This window comes from Ostrinia furnacalis, unplaced genomic scaffold (genome assembly GCF_004193835.3).
Source record: "Ostrinia furnacalis isolate ACB-3 unplaced genomic scaffold, ASM419383v2 OfSCF3824, whole genome shotgun sequence".
Classification (NCBI taxonomy): domain Eukaryota; kingdom Metazoa; phylum Arthropoda; class Insecta; order Lepidoptera; family Crambidae; genus Ostrinia; species Ostrinia furnacalis.
In genome coordinates this window covers 61,431-84,728 of record NW_021134063.1, presented here as the reverse complement: position 1 = coordinate 84,728, position 23,298 = coordinate 61,431, and the positions used below count along the sequence as shown (strand labels likewise).

At 37.6% G+C, this 23,298-nt stretch overlaps 1 protein-coding gene across 6 annotated transcripts in view; it reads left to right on the top strand.

Annotated features, from left to right (window-relative positions):
• The window catches only part of LOC114358255 (hyaluronidase), a 32,359-nt gene that overhangs the window by 7,520 nt on the left and 1,541 nt on the right, over positions 1-23,298 (top strand). The window contains exons 2-7 of one of the 6 annotated variants that reach the window (XM_028312165.1): positions 4,806-4,961; positions 6,118-6,302; positions 13,355-13,494; positions 18,787-18,962; positions 20,196-20,385; positions 21,096-21,293. In XM_028312165.1, coding sequence (XP_028167966.1) covers positions 4,806-4,961; positions 6,118-6,302; positions 13,355-13,494; positions 18,787-18,962; positions 20,196-20,385; positions 21,096-21,293 — 1,045 coding nt within the window. Of the gene's footprint in view, positions 1-4,805; positions 4,962-5,499; positions 5,587-5,648; positions 5,739-5,791; positions 5,908-6,117; positions 6,303-13,354; positions 13,495-18,786; positions 18,963-19,452; positions 19,602-20,195; positions 20,386-21,095; positions 22,854-23,298 lie in introns of those variants that run through there. The other 5 variants (XM_028312158.1, XM_028312163.1, XM_028312160.1 and 2 more) reach the window with 5 other exon arrangements.

Below are 23,298 nucleotides of genomic sequence, written 5' to 3'. Positions count from 1 at the left end.
CTTGCACAAATATGGATGTGTTCTTAATAATCCGACTTCCTCATTTTCCGCTTGTATACGGACTCTGTGACAACTTCCAAGAACATTTTTATCCCAATAATAATGATTTCCCGTAATTACACGTGCCTTAGTAATGTCGACGTACGTTTGTCTCTATGATATGATGGATCAGATGAATCATTTTAATTGTTTAATAAGAAGGGACATGATGTAAAATTACATCAAAGAAAGAAAATCCATAGTGAAATTATTAACAAAAGTAGGTATTTAGGTTTCAGTTTGATTGAGATATTATCTATACTAATATTATAAATGCGAAAGTAACTCTGTCTGTCTGTCTTGCTTTCACGCCTGAACCACTGAACCGATTTTGATGAAATTTGGCATAGAGATAGTTTGAGTCCCAGGAAAGGACATAGGATAGTTTTTATCCCGGTTTTTGTTTTTCTGTGACAGACAAAATTCCAAGCGGGCGAAGCCGCGGCAGAAAGCTAATTATAAATAATATGGTTCCGTATTTCTGAAGGCACGTCAGTCATCTATGCATTGACTCAAATCCCATGATTAGGACAGCCAGCCCTATAGGTAAAAGAAGATGTAGGATCTAGTAAAATTAATGACTTTTACTCAAGTAAAAAATAAAGAGCATCGAGGGACCCACTCAACCTTTATCAAAACTATACAAATACAGTTACTAGACTCATTCAGTTTTTGCTGCGTGACTCAGTCTCTATGGTCCATGATTTGATTCCGTCATGTTAAATGTTACATTAATTATTCTGTATTATGTCACCAACCAATATTGTTTGTCTCAATTTTGACATTGAATTTGCTGTCAACCCACTTGATATAAAAATAGCTGATGTTTTGTTTTGACTGGATGAATTCCTAATGCACTATAAATAAGGTGATTGAGTTTCTTCCGCCACTTCTTCTTCAGCACCAATCGATATCAGGGATGTTATGGATAACCGTAACCGTAACCGAAACTTTCGAATATCCGAAATAAAAAAATGATCGAAACCGTAACCGTAACCGATTCAAAAGTTTCGGATAGTTCCGGATGTAGGCAGTTTAAATTGTTTTTAGTATAGCATTATATGTAAATTTAACTTTATAATGCCATCTAGTATATTTTTATATTATTTTATTATACAGTGTGAGTCACGTTAAAGTGTACATATAAAAATAGATAAAACTAGACCTATTTTTATCGACAAAAAAGAGGTCAAAATTTTTTTGAGATTTTTTTAAAATTTTTTATAGAATTTTTTTTCTTCCAATTACTTATTGTAAAGAAAACGTAATAACTTTTTAAAAAAATGCCCCTATATATTAGGCCATTTTTTGGAAAAATTTATCAAATAACCAAAAAAACACGATTTTTAAGCAGATTTTTTTCAAAAATTATCATTTTTTATTATTTTATGGCATTTTTTGTGTATTTTATGTATTTTTTTAGTATTGCCTGTTATTTAGCATTATTACTGTTTTTATTTTATTAGGATATACCGCTTAGTTTAAAAGTTATTACGTTTTCTTTACAATAAGTAATTGGAAGAAAAAAAATTCTATAAAAAATTTAAAATAAAACTCAAAAAATTTTTGACCTCTTTTTTGTCGATAAAAATAGGTCTAGTTTCATCTATTTTCATATGTACACTTTAACGTGACTCACACTGTATTTATTCAACGTAAAGTGTGCAGCCATGAATAAACCGTGTTGGACAGCTATTGCAAATTGCATTCTAAAGCACAGATATCCGTAACCGTAACCGAAACTTTCGGATATCCGAAATAAAAAAATATCCGTAACCGAAACTACATATCCATAACATCCCTAATCGATATGTCGTCCCGAAGTGGTGGTAGGGCAAGCTATATTTGGGATGTGCCCTGAAAATAGCCTACATAACTAATAAAGAATTCGAATAAGTTGAATTCGAGACAACCATTACAAATATAATTTTACCTAGATTATGTACCCACTAGTAATACCATATTATTCTGTGGTAATACTTAGAACCCATGGTAAATGGTCTGATGACTAATGACCTCATATGGCATAATGACTACCTACTTCATCCTAATCTATTATGCATTTCATAAACACTTCCTTCCTTATTAATTTCCTACTTAAGTGTTACAGTTTAAGCCCGTTGACATTTCCCATACACAATTGTCTCACCACCCTGCCAATCCAAAAAAGTTAATGGGTAATTAATTATTATAGCATAATTAATTAACAATTCTTTCAGAGATAATAGGAAAAACTTCATTAAGATACTTATTCAATATTTTAACAGTAAGTGCAACTTCTCATAATAATTATTAATATAGGTAGAACAAACTGTCGTAAACCAACATTAGGGTCACTGGTCACAGGATAGCTTATTAACCAGTTAACTTCATAAAAGTAAAACATTATAGTAACCGCTTCGCGTCGGATTTGATCACCGAGATTTGCGCTAATCAGCCGAATACATGCAGATAACATATTGTGACCGTAGGATCAAACCAGGTTACCTATTCAACAAATGGACGTGTCATCCAGTTAGACGCGCCCCACCATCCTTCTGCTAATATGTATTTGAGTGTTATCGGTACACGCTAATTATCTATGAGTGCACAGCACACTACAATAATGACGCTCGGATTGCTCGGATCAAAAATTGGTGGGGCGCGTCTTCGTGGATGAAACGATCTATAACATTGTAACTGTGGATCAAACCAGGTTACCTCTTCAACGAATGGATGTACCATAACGAGCACTGAGGACATTGTACTTGAGAACATTTTCTAAATTGCGTCTGGGATTGATAAGAAAAGACTGCATGACGTAGCTATGTATTGTTTTGTTGTTTATGTGATTTGAAGGTGTTACATTTGATGTAGAATCTTACTTCTGGAACACAATAATAAGTGTATTGTATGGCATATGGCCAGGTGCGATTGTGGTCAAATACCTGTAGCCTTATTCACGTAACAAAACTTCAACGACAACAAATCGCCGAGTTGCGATCCTATCGAGTAATGGTTCTATCAAAATGACCCTTGTGAATACGGATTTAGAACTGTTTTTCAATAGGACGACTTCTAAACGTCAAAAAGAGTTTGATTGTGTCAAAATACGTGAATTAGGCAGGCCACTGCCTTCTTATGCAAAAAAACATTTTACATAATGTATGTATCTTAACATCGGCGTCCCTTCCAAGTTTCCCACACAACGATTGTCGCCAAAAGAAGGCATTGTTCGAGTTTCTTCGAAACAAACTAATACCGTATTCAGTGTTCGTCGTGTTGTCGCCTTGACTTTGCTTCACATATTTCCATTGCGTAGAACAATGAACCGGGTTACATCATGACGTAGTGTAGAGAGGAATGGTAGAACTATGTATTTTCACTACATCTATACTATTTAAGTATACTAATATTATAAATGCGAAAGTAACTCTGTCTGTCTGTTTGAGTCCCGGGTATAGGATATTTAGGATAGGATATAGGATAGTTTTTGAAACAGGGACGCGCGCGATAAAGTTTATCTGGGGCAGACGAAATTCCACGCGGGCGAAGCCGCGGGCGGAAAGCTAGTAATATAGTATAAAACAAAGTGGCTATCCGCTGTCTGTCAATATGTATCCTTTGGTCTTTTAAACTACGCAATGGATTTTGATGCGGTTGAATAGGTAGAGTGATTCATGAGGAAGGTTCAGCTAGTAATAAATAAAATAAGGCTTAGTTGCACCATTTTACTGTAACAAATGTCAGAAATCTGTCATCCAATCCATACAAAAACACCGGTTATTGTTAAAGTAAGTTGGTGCAACTTAGCCTAAGTATCTTATGTTTGACTAAACACCTCCAAAACTCCATAATTATTATTGTACAGTCGAAAGTAACTGTCCGTGTCCATTATGTTAGCACTTATTTTTGCTGTTGAATTTTGGCATAGAGATTTTTTGGACCAAAAAGGTTGTCGAAAATGTATATTTAGGGAATGAAATAGGCGATGAAATTTACTATGCCGAGCCGAAAGGGCAAAGCTGCAGACAAAAACTAAATAGTTTAAAGAATGTAGGTAAATGCTTATCCTTTTTTTAAATTTCTAGGTACTACTGAACTATGAGTATATTACTCAATAATTTCATTGTATAAACAAGACTTCTGCGAATTCTTATACTGGGTATAGTCCTACTTGTGGTTATGTCACATTCGGCAATAACCAGTGCTTGATTGTATTACTTACATACTACGCGACCCAGTTTGCACTAGTTATTTATTATCCCTTTATTCCCAAAGATAAATGGATTTATGGATAAATTTAATGGTGCTACTAGTAACATGCAGGTGATTTTATGAGAAAAATCTTCCTTAACCTGTACCTACATCGTAATAAGTGTCTATGCCCATCTGTGAGCCAAAACCCTCTTCTTTCCCATGGTTGTCGTAAAGGTCAATAGTAAAAAGTGGATGTGCTCCTGCAAAGCAGACTAAATAATAATTCTGGTTAAGGTTACAAGAAAAACATTTTCGTCAGTGGTACAGTCAGTCCGACAAACTACACTAACAGTGTCAGTTTCTTTAAGACGGCCTAGAACGCGATTTGCACTTCGTTATCACCTGATTCCACGCTGATGATAGGTTAAATCCATCTTCTTGATTGTAATTCTTATACATTTTAATGTTAATGCTTCATGTATCAACCTAACATGGTCATGCCTATCAGTTGAGAGGATTTTTGGGTCATGAAGTTCCATCCAATGCAATTTCATATATCTCTGTTCTCATTAATTTCTCTTCCACAGCTACTATGTGATAGAGATGCCTGAAGAGTCCCCGCGAGAGTTCACCAGGCCCTTCAGGGTATACTGGAACGTGCCCACCATGCAGTGCCGGTCCAAGAAGATTCCTTTCACGGGGCTCTACGACAAGTTTGGGATCATCCAGAACAGCGGCGACAGGTAATTATTTTTACCATAATTTGAACTTTACTGAGATAACATAAGGTCGGGAGTTCACCAGGCCCTTCAGGGTATACTGGAACGTGCCCACAATGTAGTGCCGGTCCAAGAAGATTCCATTCACAGGGCTTTATGAGAAGTTTGGGATAATCCAGAACAGCGGCGACAGGTAATTATTTTTACCATATTTTGAACTTTACTGAGATAACACAGATCCTTCAGGGTATACTGGAACGTGCCCACAATGTAGTGCCGGTCCAAGAAGATTCCATTCACAGGGCTTTATGAGAAGTTTGGGATAATCCAGAACAGCGGCGACAGGTAATTATTTTTACCATATTTTGAACTTTACTGAGATAACACAGATCCTTCAGGGTATACTGGAACGTGCCCACAATGTAGTGCCGGTCCAAGAAGATTCCATTCACAGGGCTTTATGAGAAGTTTGGGATAATCCAGAACAGCGGCGACAGGTAATTATTTTTACCATATTTTGAACTTTACTGAGATAACACAGATCCTTCAGGGTATACTGGAACGTGCCCACAATGTAGTGCCGGTCCAAGAAGATTCCATTCACAGGGCTTTATGAGAAGTTTGGGATAATCCAGAACAGCGGCGACAGGTAATTATTTTTACCATATTTTGAACTTTACTGAGATAACACAGATCCTTCAGGGTATACTGGAACGTGCCCACAATGTAGTGCCGGTCCAAGAAGATTCCATTCACAGGGCTTTATGAGAAGTATGGGATAATCCAGAACAGCGGCGACAGGTAATTATTTTTAACATATTTTGAACTTTACTGAGATAACATAAGGTCGGGAGTTCACCAGACCGTTCAGGGTATACTGGAACGTGCCCACCATGCAGTGCCGGTCTAAGAAGATTCCCTTCACAGGGCTTTATGAGAAGTGTGGCATTATACAGAACAGCGGCGACAGGTGGGTTAATGATAAAGCGGAGTTGTATCAATCTTTTTCAGTCCACGGATATAAACTGATTTTTCATTAGCTACAGAATCATTTTTTTTAAATAATATTTGTAGCATTATCAAAAACATACATTAATTGGGTTACTCAGTATTTGGATTTTACCCAACGAATAAGTTCTAAAACTCACAACAGACATTCAAAAATACCTTATTTTGACAGTTTCCGCGGCGAGAAGGTGGCAATACTGTACGACCCGGGCCTGTTTCCCGCGCTTTTGAAGAACGAAACGAGCGGGAAATTCAAATTCAGAAACGGCGGTGTGCCGCAAGAGGGCGACTTGGAGAAACATTTGGTTGCGTTCAGAAACGCGTTAGAACAAAGCATACCAGATGAACAGTTTAGCGGTAAGTTTTTTTAAATTAGAATGCTAAGGGACTTAGAAAAGAACCTGTTTTTTTTAGTTTTTTTATTTGGTGCACAAAACAGGGATAAAACCATAACATAACAGTCATAGAACAAAGTAAGTAAGTATACAATAAGACTGGTTGCGTTCAGAAACGCGCTGATATTTTTAATATGATGCAAAGGAATACAAGTAGTTACGTGAATCTTACATCTTTCAGCATCAATCAATGTGTCCTTTTAAAAATCAAGTGATTTATTGATATGTTTTATTAATTTAAGGTAATCAAACGTTCAGACCCAATTTGAAAAAAAATTACTCAAATGTAAGCAATGATAAAGTTTCCAGACCAGAGTCAAACTCCGAAATGTTATAAAAAAGTTTCGAATTGTACTTTTATTAGAACGCAAAGTATAGCTTTATTAATAACCATAGAATTGTGATAATCTAAATTTAGTATTCATAAGTCAACTGATTAATTTTAGTCTAGATTCCTATATTAATCTACCAATCAACCAACCCAGATAAAAAATCAAAGAAAAATCTGCCAAGTAAAATGTTACATTTCTACTAATACTAGAGCAAACGATATATGTCCAGCTGAGAGTCGAACCTCTGACCTAGCACAATGCCAAGCGGGCAGCCTTGAGCGAATGGCTCGGCTACTCTAATTGTCCAGCTATGTGATTTATCACTCCTACACTCTCGTTATGGTCATCGTGTTCGATACTGCGGAAAAAAACTCTAACTACTTTAAATAACGAAATAAATTCAACAGACGTATCCACGGAATACCAGCGTCGTGGTTACGACACCTCGGCATGATGCTGAGTTTTAGTTTTGTTTCAATAAAAGATCTTGTTTTGTGTCGCTGAATAAAATATTTCATTTTCAAAAGCAATAACTTATTTATTCATTTCAAGACTACTCAACGCATAGCCCTATGTACAAACGACAGCTCATCAGACTACAATATTTCTGTTGCAAAATAACCCCTATCACAACTAAATAAGATGTCACAGTGTTTAGCTTCACGTGCCGTTGTCTGTACCATAATATCCTCTATATTATAAATAGGAAAGATTCAATTTAATTGAATAAGCTCCGAAACTACTGTACCAATTTGAAAAATTCTTGCCTATTATTAAAATTAGCCTAGATTATTTCTGACACACATGGGTGGTACGAAGTTCGCCGGGCCAGCTAGTCACTAATAATACGATATAATATTATGGCTAAATTTTACAAACCGATTAGCCCAATCAAAAAATATTTCTTCATAAACATCATCACGTTATTTCGGGTCAACACAAAATCTAGTCTAGACTGGCTTTGTTAGTAAGTAATAAACCTTGAACTATTGATTTGTTTTTAGATTTTAAAAGTGCAAAACAGTTATAAATATCACTTCCGTGATAGCGACCATCAAAGCTTCAAAGTTTAAAATATCCAATCGCATTTTCGATTATTTTTTTAAAAACAAATAAAAATCGTATCTAAACAATTGGATCGAATGCAGCCGGCGTAACGCGAGTGAGGGCACCCACGCTGATCGATACTACAATGTCTGAACACTATACTCAAGTATACTAACTATACTATGTGCTGAGTGGGCGCAGGCCTTGACTACTTATTTCCTATGTTTTTGTTATGGCAACACGTCTTAGACCATACGAAATTGTATAAAATACATGTTTAGAAGATTAATGGTGACATAGCTTTTGTACCTAGTCAGTCAGACAGCGGCCATGAGGCCCAAAACAGACGGCAAAACGCAACTGCAACGAAACTGCAACTGCTAGTTACTTTTGAGTTGCATTTAAGTTTCTGTCATATCGTCCGTTGACAGACCACACATGACGCGACCAGTTTGAAACTCATAGACAAACAGCGCCACCTATAACGACGCGTAAAGTAAATTCACAAATTACTTTTAGTTAAATTGAATAAATAGGCCTAAAGTTTTTGTGCCCACATTCCGAGACACATAGGTGTTGATTACTTATGTAAATTAAGTAGATCAGCACAAGGTTTCATCCCGCATTTGTACATAATGTATTATCGCACGCGATTTTTCAATTTGACATTATCTACACAGTATTATAAGGGCATGATAATTGTACACCTTGAAGTTAATGAATTTAATACGAACAATCAGTATCTAATAATCTTAGTGAATATTGTTTTTCAAAAACCCATGATACGGGATACCTAAGGAGGGCCGACCCCAAATAAAATGAGAATGGGCAAGGCAAATAAAGAAGAAATGAAAGCAAAAACAAGGCTTTTAAAATAACGTGTTTTAGTCTGACGTAGACACGTAGGACTGTGTTAACTAAGTAGCTAAAGAAAAAGTTAAGATGTGCTAAATCATATAGGTAGGTGTGTAAAAGGAAAATTCATAAACCTGAAAATTCAAAGTCAAAGTGCAAAATGCGCACAACATTTCAATTACAATGGCTGTTAACGAAGATATCATGTAGGCAATAAGAAAAATCTTGAAGTTGGTAAAAAATAAGAAACTTATTATCTATGACTTACCTTATAACAGCTACTTAACGGAACGGCGCGGGCGCAGCTTTTCAGTCACCTCTCACTATGATGTCTGGTCCTGAAAAAAAACAATAAAGATTAACACACAAAGGTGACTAACGCCCGTATTCACAAACATTACTATGAGGTCCCACAGTGCGCGTGGACGCATAGGGGGTGACACACGAACCAATCACAGAGCTCTATTCAACGGTGTGCGTTCGATTTGCTGCTTTACTTAAGGTGTAAGTTTCTTCTTCTCAGCACCAGCCCAAATTCAAATTTCAAATTCAAATTCTTTATTGCTCCAATGTTGTCCCATGTGTTGTCCCGAAGTGGTGGTAGGGCAATTTATGCTATACTATTTGGGACGTGTATAAGCGCCCTGAAAGGGACTAAGTACTGAATAAAAGCTTTCGACTTTGACTCGCAACATTCGACTTCTGTTTACACGTCTTATTTTACTCAAACTCATTCCCAAGATACCTATTCATGTAGGTAAGTAACCTACCTACCTATACACCGTTAGTTCTTGTCTAGCTGTCTCTTTAAGTACTTACGCCTAAACTAGAAGGTTCTGAACCAATTTTCATTAATATAGTCATAAAAGGATAACCTCCCTGATTTTGCCAACAGCTGGATGTTTCTTACCTAATGGCGCAGTTACACTATGCGGGAAATTGACCGAGACGAAGCGCGAGCCCGCACATCGAAGTATGGACGACACACGGCGAAACTAACCAAAGTGCGTGTTTACACTATTCGTCTCGATCAATTTCCAGCATGTATTTGCGCCATAATCACATCTGTCTAGAATAAGCAAATACTTATTGAACCAATTTTAAATAATTTCAGTACCCACACAAATGATTTTAGAGCCAAAAAAATATAAATAAAGTACCTTCTATTCAGCTTCAGCCATCCACTGCTAATCTGCTATAGCTTCGATTTTCCATTGTGACACCTCACACACAATTTCACACTCCTGTAACAAACAAAAAAGGGAAAATTAATTAACCAAGTAGGTAATTTTTTATGCAGAACAAGGGTTAAGTACTTGAGCGCGATTGCATCTAATGTTATGGGAAATGCAGTAGGTATGCAGTCTAGGATGGTAGGTACATAAAAATATCTGCACTGTAAGTGCCTAACCTACATAACGGATTATAGTGATCGGGAAAGACAGCAGCATGCAGCGAATTCCAGTCCCTAGCTTATTAAGCTAGTTATCGAAACGTTACATACAAGAAGTACGCTAGGTAGCAATATACAGCAATAGGAGCTAAAGAAGGTACCTGTTTTTTGTCGGAATTTCATCATTGTCAATCCATCGAAACTTTAATTTGCACATTCACTAAAACTTCTTTCCAAAAGTTCACTTTAAATTGTTCAATACAAATCACGAAATCTATTTGTCAACTACAAAATTCATTTTAAAACCAAAATTACTCCACCAGTTCGTAATACGCTCGACCAACGAATGGAGGCGAGAGCGGGTGTGGCTGCGTACTTTGCGAAGGAATTCCATTTTATTTTCGCTTACCCTCTATTATTTTTATTGTTGAATATTGCAAAGTTAGTATTTAGTCAAAACCATTACTAATTTAAATATAGAAACCAAACTGAGGATCTTCAACTTAAGTGAATGCTATTTAAAATGTATTTAAGATTTTTTTAGAATTATTGGATATTATTTTTAGATGCTGCTAATGATCCCGCATTTTGACGTTTCATTTTACGCAGAATGTCATCATGTTGCCAACTTTTTTTTAAATTTTATTTCACTCTGAGCTCAAGACATTAATCCAAGGTTGTGGACCTCTTTGCTGAATTTATTGCAACTTAAATCAGAAAATACAATATCGAAATGAAGAGACTTAGGTAAAATTTTAAAATTACGTTCAATTTTACATTGTTATTCATTATTTAGGTACTAAACTAAAGATGAAACAAGAATAATATTGTATGTTGTTGTCAGAAGAACTGGCGTAAGCTGTTTTCAGACCTATCTAGACACACGGTAGCGCGACAAGCCAAGTTCCAGTTACAGAACTGCACCGTGCAGCATCGTGTGTAATATTACGAACCATTTGGATCATTTAGGAACATTGAACTTGGCTCTCATTTCACATTTATGTTTTTGATGGGATTCTTGTTACAGTAAACCAAGCTTGAGTTTACTCACTAACGCCCGATTTCCATATTCGATCTTCAATCCAAAGATTTTAGCAATCTTCAAATCTTAATCTAAGGAACCAATCTGTAGATTGGTCTCCTATCTGCTTTCCAATAATGTATCTTAAGAGCCGCAATCCTTTGTTCTGCTCGGATAACCCAGCAATATCTTTTGAGTTCACAGCAGCCTCGAATACGTGGGGTGCTTATGAAAATATTTTGCTAAAGAATAGTAATGTCAATAAATCAATCAATCCACTAACGTACGTTTCCCGTCTAGTTTTCCATAAACTGGCGACCTTCCTTCTGTTATTGTTTGGGTTGTGATTCATTGACACCGAGACGAAAACACTTCGGCAGTTGGCGTAAACTTTATCTCAGTTTATCGTGTGTAAATAACCATATCTACATAGTAGTAGTAGTAATAGGTATGTGTAGGTACGTAGGTAAACATAGTATTTACTTACCTAAGTAGGTAGGTACACTTCACACAAATAATATGTGGCATCTAAAAATTATTTCCTGGTCGCGCCACTTTTAGCACCTACAAGTCTATTTTCTTTTGTTTTTAAAAACTACCTAAGCTACCTACCAAAGTTTTTGCTTCGCACTGGCCCATATTTCCGAAGCAGTGGTAGGGTTGGTGTGGTTGGGACGTGTAAAAGTGCTCTCTGAGAGCCTAGATACTTACAGAAAATAAATGAGTTTTGTGTGTTCAGGCAGGGTAGAATAGGATCACTTCCACTCTCCCGTGGATTTAAAAGACGATTATAACCGTCTGGTCAGCATGGGGAATATGCCAAATCTATTCGTTTCTGGTAAATTAGATAATAGGTACGGGTAGTCATAAGTTTAGAGATGAAGCTACCAAAATTCAGACTTACCTACCTACTTAACTCATTAGAAATTCAATCAATCACAGGTTTAAGTTTGAGAATTACTTTTCAAACTTAAGTTGTGCTTAAGCCTTTCAAAGCTCAAACCTTTTAAATTATACCTCTTGGGGATTAAAATAAGACAAAAATTAGGTACCTATTACTCGTACCATGTTTTCAAGATATTATTGACGCGGACTGTAGAAGTGCATCACACAATAGAGTTCATAATCCTTTAAAGATTGCGAAAACACAATACGCATATTGTTCAATAATCGTAATCTCATCTCATAGGAGAAACACCTCTGTTTTTCTGAATAACCTTTGGAATCTTAGGTTATTGATACTGTCTACACTCGGAAAACAAAGAAACAATCGTTCTGTTGGTGATTTTTGATGATATCCTATTCACAAAGTTAAAAGAAAGAAACGGAAAAAAGACAGAAATAGCACTACAAAATAGTATAATAATAGTTGCTATAAAAGGACTGATGGCGGTTCAGCATACTTAGATGGGATAAAATCCCTTTTCCTCTCCTTTAACATTCATCTCAGATTGATCAGATTCAAATCTACCTATCTTACTGGCTGACCTATACAGGGTGGAAACGATAAGTGATCTCACTTGATTATTTCTAAACTATACAAGATATCGAAAAACTGGTTACTGATCCTGAAAGTGCTTCACGAGCTCTTTCAAACGGTAGTAATAATAGGTCTCAGAATAAACTGGAAATATCCGAAAATTCAATGTTTCCAGGTTCCATACATTTGGTAAAGTTTCATAATATTAAAAACTACACAAGATATCGCAAAACTAGTTACTGATCCTAAAAGTGCTTTACGAGTTCTATCCAACGGTATCAACAATAGCTTACAGAATAAATTGGATCTATCCAAAAATTTAATGTTTCCATCTTCCATACAATTAGTACTATCACAGTCATGGCACTCATCTCTTGATAATATTATAGCAAGTAAAGCCTAAATCTAATGTTTTCCACAAATAATTTGCAAGTTATGAGTATTTCAACAAACTTTTTAAGTTTACTATTTAACAATAAATAAATTACACTTCTAATATATTGTGTGGTTGGCATACATTTAGTATGGAAGCTGGAAACATTGAATTTTCGGATAGTTCTAGTTTATTCTGTAACCTATTATTGGTACCGTTTAAAAGAGCTTGTGAAGCACTTTCAGGATCAATAAACAGTTTTTCGATATCTTGTATAGTTTAGAAATAATCGAGTGAGATCACTTATCGTTTCCACCCTGTAGACCAAGCAGTAGGTACCTACCTACGCGTATCGTTTAAGACTAGGATGCCATCAAGAGATAAATATTGATTTCTACAGTAAGTTCATCACAAAAAAAGAATGTTTAGAAAAAACGTCATTTTTTTTTTGTGATACCTCTGACTCTGCTCGAAGTATTTTCAAATAATCACACATTTTCTTGCAAATTCCAGGCATCGGCATCATCGACTTCGAGTCGTGGCGGCCGGTGTTCCGCCAGAACTTCGGCATCCTCATCCCGTACAAGGACATCTCGTATCAGATCGAGAGGAAGCTGCACTGGTTCTGGACGGAACGCGCTATACAGGCCAGGGTATGTACTTACTATTTATTGGTTAATGGATCTGAAACGTGGTCACTTACCATGGGCCTTATAAGAAGGCTCAAGGTCACCCATAGGGCGATGCTCGGAGTTTCCCTGCGTGATCGAATCAGAAATGAGGAGATCCGCAGGAGAACCAAAGCTCGCAGAATTGCTAAAATCAAATGGCAGCGGACGGGGCACATAGCTCGTAGAGACGATAGCCGTTGGGGCAGAAAAGTTCAAGAGTAGCGACCGCGGACCAGAAGATTTAGCGGGAGCAGGCCTCCCACTAGTTGGACCAACGATCTGGTAAAGGTCGCGGGAAGAGCTTGGATGCGGGCAGCGCAGGACCTCCTATGTTCTTCTGATTAATTTCGTTGCTTGTCCAATAACAGTTTACCTTTCCCCCGGGACAAACTTGACCTTCACTGGTTGGGTTTATATTGGCGGTCAAGCTGTAGATCCTGGCTACACAGGATTTGCAGCGGTGGAAACGAGAGGTGGGAATAGTCCCGTACTCCATAACTACATTGCAAATAACTGAAATTAGCTCAGATCGATCCTCGTCTACAACAAGACTTAGTGGTAAACCCACTTATGACAAAAAAGTTGAAGAAACCCTAAGTTTGACAAACCAGGGCTTCTAAAGAATGTAAGGAGATGACAAAGATTGAATTTCTTCCGCCATCGCGCCACTTCTTCTCAGAACCAGATAAAGATATTTATTTACATGTTATCCCTAATATTTTGACATGTTCTCCTAAGTATACTAATTTTCACATGCCAGTCATGGCAAGATACACTGTAACGAGATTGATTGTTGTCCAAACATCTAATGGACGTGTATTTCAGTGAAATAAATGAATTTGAAATTGAAATTAAGAGGTGTTAGGATAAGCTAAACGTGAATAAAACTTATAAGAAGTCCTCTGAAAAGGTAGACAAAGTAAAAACCAAAACAAGGCTTACATATCAAAAATATAGACATAGTCCAGTCAATAAAGCGTTATAGATGGAAAACTGTAGAACACAATTTCTGACTTCAGGACTTTATTTAGACTAGTTAGGAGGTGAACTTAGCAAAAGTCCCCGCCCCACTATGGAGCGAAATTGCGATTTATGGACATAGCGATTTTTTTCACAATTTCTATTTGCAAAAATTACCTATCGATAGGTTGCGTTATTCTGATGAATAAATGCTGCACAAGTTTTTCTCTAAAACCAATAGTTTGACTGGAAAAAAATATTTTCCATTTTCGTTGTATGGAATGAAACATAAAGTGGTCGATTCCGACTAAGCCTTGACAGATCTTGCTTTGAAACTACTTGAGCCTTGTTCTATGGCTTGTTGACTGTAATCCTACGCTATCAGCGCGCATCCAAAGTTGCCCGTTCACAAGTTATGAGGTTCAGAAAAATTAAAAAAAAGTAAGTAAAAGTGACTTTTTTTTTAATATCTTTAAAGATTTAACAAAAATATAAAGATTTTATTCGTTAATAATGTAAATTAACCTTAAACTACTACTAAAAACACATTTTAATAAACNCCCTCCATAGAACTAGGCTTAACATGCTCCCGCATGTCTATAGTGTTTGCCAATGTTGATTTAGTCGATTTTCTCCTGAAAGGAACATGTAAGACAACAATGAAATTTCCAATTTTACAGACCTTCTAGAGCAGATGCCGCAAAAACTATACAAGATATAGAAAAACTTGACGGTCTCACCTGTAGCAAACTGAATAAGCTTTTTTTGGTTCATAGTATTCATGTCACTAGGACGCATAGTTTCCGAGGATTAAGCGAAAAACCGAAAAGTGGTACCTTTAAACCCCCCTCTCCCCGCCGGCTCAAGGGCTAAGGGCGGGGACTTTTGCTATGTTTACCTCCTAACTAGGCTAAATAAAGTCCCGAGGTCAGAAATTGTGTTCCACGGATTTCTCTCTCCACCGTCGTTAAGGCATTCATTGACTGGACTAACAAAGATTTGCATAAGTCGTATATTTCCATTTTCATAGACGATAAAGTTTAGTCAAGGTTTTCTTAATCCTGTAAACTTCATTTTCATAGAAGTGTGAACAACAATTCAATTGAACACTCGTAACAATCATCCAGTAATTAGGGCAGAGCTTAGTATTAACTAATATGGGTTCGTTAATTACAGCATCTGATTCATTAACAGTTGCGTCATACGGACCCTTTTGTTTATACTTCATTAAGACTGTATGAAGACACAGTCACCGGTATTTAGTGGCGTAGCGCGTAGTGATTTGCCTTTAGCAAGGAGTTCCAGGTTCGAATCCTGGATGTGACAGTTAAAAAAACTGCTGGGAGACGTCTCGTACATAAATGATCTCATGATCAATTATAATGAAATCGTCCCATTATCATCATCATCATTTCAGCCATAGGACGTCCACTGCTGAACATAGGCCTCCCCCAATGATTTCCATAATAATGACCGATTGGTAGCGGCCTGCATCCTTCCTGCTACCTTTATGAGGTCGTCGGTCTACCTTGTGGGTGGACGTCCTACGAGGCTACGATGGGCTACGATCATGATCTACAATTCTAAATCAATAAAATTAAATTTTAAATGAGCTCCATTAGACATTTTCGTATGTGCTCATTAATTTCAAAATCATAGAGTCCGATGAACATATTCAAACATTCTGATCTAGCAGATTAACATCTGACACAAATCTTCACCGAATGGGCATCTTAGTTACACTGCATACGCAATTATCTCAAATGAACAATCCAGGAGCGTTGCAACATCTCACATGCCGACCCAAATAGCGGCATAGGGTTCAGATTATAATGAAGCGACGCGACGCGTGCTAATAGATGCGCGGGCGCCGATTGGGATGCAAGTGGACTGGGACGTTTGATTTTGGTTTCATTAAGTGGTCTATCAATTATCAGAAGAATTCGACACCTAATTAGGGCACAGATTACTAATAAGTTACTATTAGGGTGCAATGGACTTCATAACCTATTATCATATTTGTCGGCCGTTTGGTGTAGTGGTTCGAAACGGACTACTATTCAGGAGGTTGCAGGTTCGATTCCTGCACAGTACAAACATTTGTGTGCATTAAAACATATTTGTTTGTATTCGACTGGGTGTTTTCTATGTATAATATGTAGTTATGTATTTAAAAAAAAAGTATTTAAGTACGTTTATATCCGTTGTCTAGTACCCATAGTACAAGCTTTGCTTAGTTTGGGACTAGAAGCGCAGTGTAGGTAAAATGTCCCAAGGATATTTTTTTTTGTTGTCTTTACAAATGGTATGACCCCTGTAGGTAGGTAAGTGGCAAAATATCAGAAATTTCTTGGTCGCATATTTATTGAGTAATCGGAGACGAAATAGGTACTCTTTAGGCTAATTGGACCATAATTCTCAGTTACTTACTACAGTTACTTCAAAGGTATGGCTTTGAAGTAACTGTTCCGAATCATTAGATGCACCAAAACTTCTGATTATAAAATGGAGAGATTTTTTTTAGTATGCTCACGTAGCGTTGCGTGTCACAAAATTTTCTGGGAAATCAAGAGTAGGTACGGTTTAATATAATTAGGTATTCGAAGAAGAAGCACATTTCGTTAACAATGAAGGGGTTTATGATACACAATGTATTGTCACTGATATTTTATTTTTGATGATGTTCAACAAAGATGCTTATTAAGCTTAAGGTACAATGACCATTCATTCTTAAAAGGGTCAAATATTAGCGTTGTAATCTGTCCTGTCTTACTATAGAAGTTTAAGTAGCTGGAACTTATCAATATTATTCTTCTGATAAGATTCGTTGCAATCATCTAGGGTCAGCTATCACCTGCTTTATTACCTATTTAAATAGACATCCACAGTCACCTACGATGACCCATCCCCCCTTGCGATTTTTAGTTGGCCGATAGTTGGGCCCGATTTTAATTTGTATGAAGAATCGGCCAAATCAAATCGGTGTAATGTGCGCACTTACATGCCCATACTGATCAACTGCCCGACTAAACTATCGGCCGACGAAAAATCGATGGTCTGCGCCTAGGCTAAAGGTTTTAGAGACGTCCTGAAATCTGGTAGGAAAAAACCCTTAGTCCAATTTACTAGATCAACGCTGTTTACATCCGAAACAGTTGATTACGTACATAGAGCTAGATGCGGCGGAAGTATGATAATAATTGCCACTAGTTAGCGTCTCTTATCATAGCCCCATGTCAAGGTTTCTGAGTTACTAGCACTAAAATAGTTGGGTCATTTGTAATTAGCGAACGAATTAACTCCGGAACACGGGACTCGTTTGTTTTTGGCTATGATCTTTTTGTTCCGAATGCACGAATGATATCACATTTTCCGTGTGAATTAGACGACCATCTTCGTGCAGAAGATGAATAATGAATATTATTATAAGTAAGTAAAGCATTACTTACTTATAATAATATTCATTTTTAATAGAATTGAAGGTCGGTCCACCTACAAGGTGGACAGGTACAGGTGAGGGTAGCAGGGAAGCGCGGGACGTAGACCGCTACCAATCGATCAAAGTGGAAAGCATTGGGGGAGGCCTATGTTCAGCAGTGGACGTCCTATGGCTGAAATGATGATGATGATGATCGATAGACTTAATAATTTTTTAAGTAGAAGATAAGCACGTTCAAGCTAAAAATCGCAATTCAGAAACCTGGAGATAGGGATATACTTCCTAATTCCTACCCATAACCTTATTCCCAAACTGGGGGCGTAGTGTGAGTTTACGTCAAACGCATTCGATATCGAATGATACTAAAAAAGTGATATTAAGGCTGAGTTGCACCATCTAACTTTGACTATTATGGTGCGTCCACGCTGGTCTCTTGAGCTCTCTGCTCTTGAGTGAGCAGGATGTCGAGTTTGCCGCGCGAGCCCGTTCGCCCAGTGTGGACGCACCATTACGATAACCGGTGTTTTGTGTAAGGAGTTTGACAGATTTTTGACGTTTGTCAAAGTTAAAGTAAGTTAATGCAACCCAGCCTAAATGTATGAGGGATCGTACAGCGCCCCTAGCGGAAACTTTCAAGAACTTTAGTTCTTGTTCTTATCTTCTATCTTCATATATTTTTTAACGCAGTCGATATCGAATGCGTTTGACTGACTGACACTCACACTACACCCCCTGCCTGATCCCAAAAAAAAAAACAACTTTCTATACAATCCGTTTAAAGGTCGAAAAGCACCATAATCGTCGTCCTCTTGCAGTGGATACTAATGATGATGATGATAATGTAAAGTAACTAACACCAAAACCCTCAATTCTAGGCCCGCCAGCGCTTCGAAGAGGCCGGTCGCGCGTTCATGCAGACCACTCTCTCGGTGGCCAAGCAGATGCGGCCGCGCGCGCTGTGGGGGTACTACGGCTTCCCGTACTGCTTCAACATGGCCGCCGGCACTATGGAGGAACACTGTCCTGATAAAGTCAAGCAGGAGAACGATAAGTAAGTCGAAATGAAAGGTTCTGGAATGGAGGCTATAGGTAACGGCAAGCGCAGAGAGGGACGCTATTCACAAGGTGGACAGATGCCTTGGTAAAGGTTGCAAGAAACCGCTGGATGAAGGCTGCTATCCGATGGATTGACGTCCTAAAAATAACTGGCAGCGGCTAGATGCAAAAGCGGGAGACGGTGCATTATGGCTTTCCTTGAGACTGATTTCTGATTCCCTGATTTCTGTCAGTAGACTGCTATATGCTGGTAATGATGATGTATCAACGATCAATTGAGGTACAAAAGTGACCTTCGCTGGTTGGGTTTTTATTGGCGGTCAAGCTGTAGATCCTGGCTACACAGGAGTTGCAGCGGTGGGAACGAGAGGTGGGAATAGTCCCGTGCTATGTGCTGGAAATGATGATGTATCGATGGTCTACTGGGTTGAGAGCCTACAATACGTTTGGTCCATGATTGGTCGAGAACTTTTGCTTCAAAGAAGCGCGCGTTCATGCAGACCACTCTCTCGGTGGCCAAGCAGATGCGGCCGCGCGCGCTGTAGGGCTACTACGGCTTCTCGTACTGCTTCAACATGGCCGCCGGCACTATGGAGGAGCACTGTCCTGATAAAGTCAAGCAGGAGAACGATAAGTAAGTCGAAAAGATAGGCTATAGGTAACGGTGAGAACAGAGCAGGGGGATGCTATTCACAAGGTGGACAGATGCCCTTACAGGAAACCGCTAGATAAAGATCCCTCCCTGAACGATGAACCAAGGGCCTAAAGAAGATAGTTGGCAGTGGCTGGATACAAAAGATCACGGGAAGATGGTGCATTGTGGCATTATTTGGCAGTGGCTTACATCCAGTAGCGGATTGCCATAATCGAGTAAAATGATTATGATGAGCGTCGAAAATTAATACAATTCCGTCTGTTTGTCTGTTACGTTACCCTTAAACTACTGAAGCGATTTTTAAATGGTGGATTTTGGAAAGCCACAATAAATTCTTCTTTCTGTCTCAGGCCGAAAATTCACGTTGGCCAAGCTGTAAGCTTAAGTTTAACTGCATATTCCCGCAATCTCTACTAGGTCTTCGATCCACCGATTAGGAAGCCTGCATACAATCATTACGTTTTCCCGTCCGTGGTCGGTTGAGAACTGCCCCAACCGCCATCAATTCGGAATAAATGGCACAGTATTAACAGTATCGAAGAATATTTATTTATTATGCTCATTTCTTTCCAGGACATACTGGCTGTGGTCAGAATCGACAGCTCTCTACCCGTCAGTATACAGCTCGCGACAAATAACCGGGCGCGCGCTGGCAGCGTTGGTGCGAGAACGCGTGCGAGAAGCGAGGCGGGAAGCACGCGCTGGAACGCCGGTGTTGCCATACTTCTGGTTTAGATACCGGGAGGGCGGGTTCCTCAGTCAGGTAAGGATCTTCTGTGATTTTCTGTTTTAACAGACCAGTTTTAACAATGTTAACAGCATTGTTGTGTTCCGGCAGTTAGAGGTAAGATAGCCAGTTCCCCCGTGGTTGAGGATTCCGGGTGAAGCTCGCTTCCACCTTCGGCCTGATCGTCACTTACCATCAGGTGAGATACAGGCCAAGAGCTTCCTCTTTGTGGATAAAAAAAAGAACCTAGACAAAGTTACAAACATTACAGTTATAGTACTTATAGTTCCGCAATTGTTACCCTCGTTCCCACTAAGCACTCACAGGCATATGCCCAGAGTCCCGCGATATGGACTTCCTACTGCTTCAAAAAAAAATTTAACAGAAACCTGTAAGTACTATGCCATTATGCCAGATGACTACTTTTTTCAATGAGCTGTAAAGACATTGCAAGTAATGCTTACTTACCTAAATAATATTTCTAAAATACAATGTCTCATTCAGCCTATTAACTGTAATTCATTTTTATTAAGCTTTCCGACGCACAGTTTCATTGGTAAAAATATAAATTGAAGTCGTGCAATTTAGCAATTCAAATAAATGGAAGCAATATTAATGTCCAGTCCCACATTATCCTCCAATTTAACTTGTGCATTAAGAAATTCGCACAGGAAATACCCACTTCACCCAATGACTTAAAACAAAAATGCAATGTAATCATCACCTCAATTTGCGTTTCCTTCCAGAATGATCTTGATACGGTCCTCGAGACGCTTTATAAAGCGAACGCATCCGGCTTCATCATCTGGGGCAGCTCCAATGACGTCAACACCATCGAGAAGTGCCAGAACCTCCTGCAGTACACAGAAGAAGTTATGGGACCGGCCATAGCCAAGTACACTAAACCCCACTTCAAAAACAGCACGGATACCACCAGTAATCCGGTTAGTAACTCTGGACTAACCACCTGGAGACCTATACTAAGAGATCATCTCAATAACACAACCACAACTAAACCCACGCCCGACCCCGAATATGAATGGGAGCCACCTGAAAACTACACTCAAGATATAGTACGCTACGTCGATCAAGAACTAAAAAAGAAACCAGGTTATAACTCAACAAAAACCACGAATGACACAGTACACATTTATCCTAAGAAGAACTTATTACTAGATATAATAATGAATATTTTTAAGCTCGATAAAGAGGACACAGACGTGAAAGAGAATGCAGTCAATATACGCGACGAGGACAATCAAAATGGAGATAGAAATACCATTGCATTTACAAGTAAAGTAAACACTGAATATAATTCAAAAATCACAACAATTCCACCTAATATAATAACTCATAATCCGTTGTTATCATTACTGAAAGATGAAAAGAAAGGAACACCAGAGAAAAAATATATTGAAAAAAATCTTCATAATAAACCGAATAGTGTCAATAGTAAAGTAACTACAACACCTTTGTACACGACAAAGAGTTATGTCTCTTTTACAAATAAAAACGAAAGTTCTGAAAACATGACAACTACTACTGAACCAAATAATGTTACCGAAAGTAATGACGACATATTATACGATATTGTACAACTAGAAAGTAATGCATCATTTATTGCATATTCAGACGTGCAAGACAATGTAACAGTTACAACTGAACCAAACTTAGTTACCGAGAATAGCGAAAGTTTGTACAACTTTACACAAAGTACAGAAAACGCGTCCACTGGAAATATAGATTTTTCTACAGAAGTTACCAAATTGTCTACATTTGGCAATACCGTAGATAACATCACAGAAATTTATTCCAATATAAATAATTATGAAGTCACAAATACTAGTCAAGATGATACAGATGTGATATTCGATGAAGAAACAAATACTTCAGTTAACAATACAGAGATTTGGACAGAGGAAAATTCAGATTACTCAACGACAAACTATAAAGAAGTTTCGTCAACAGAAACATCACACATTGAACTACATTTAGTAGAAAAATCACAAGTAAAAATGACATCTAAAAATCATAAAAAGAGCTATGTTGGAATAAATACAATTAACATTAAATCTACTTCAGAACCAAGCACTAATAGTGCGACAGATTTAGAATCTACTACTGAAAAATACGAAATAATAAAAGATACTGAATCTTTTACTGAAGATTATAGAGATATTATTTATGACGAAAATGAAAGATTAAGTACTGATACAAAAGAGACTGATGAATATGTTTCATTAGGAATAAATGCCATAGATAATATTATTTTTTCTAATACAAATAATTTAAAAGACAGAAAGAAGGGTTTTGTTTTAGGTAGAGAAGACAAAAGTACAAATACTGAGTCTACAATAAGTACTAGTGTTGAAGAATTAAGTAAAAGTACAACAGAATATAAGGAATTGACTGCTAGTGATGTACCTGAATTAGAAAATGAGGGATATTATGTAATAAGAGATGACACGACAGAAAGTTGGGAGACGACGACTGAGGGACTCGAGGTGGCTGTCTTTGTGTGACTTTGGAATGCTGTGTGTGCTTGAAGCATGTTCCGTGTCTTTCCGTTTCTCTATCGTTTTCAATTTCGTATTGGGCTTTGATTCGCATAATTTGTACATTTATTTTAAGCAACCAAACTTTTCTGATACATCACATTGTTTTTTATAAATAAACAACAAAAATATTTTTAGTTAAATAAATGAATAGATAAGTAGTTGATTAGATTATAACTGAGATACCTCCAAAACTGTACAAAATTGTAGTAAATAGTAGTACGTATACCCCCAATTTCAAGTAAAGAAGGATAATAATGTTAGTTTACCTTAATGCGTCATCTTCGTACACTTTACAAAAATTTTCATTTCGATGACAATAATGTAGTTTTCATTTTCTAGTAAAACTCCAATTCCACTGGCTATGAATGCAGATTATCTCGACGTGTATAAT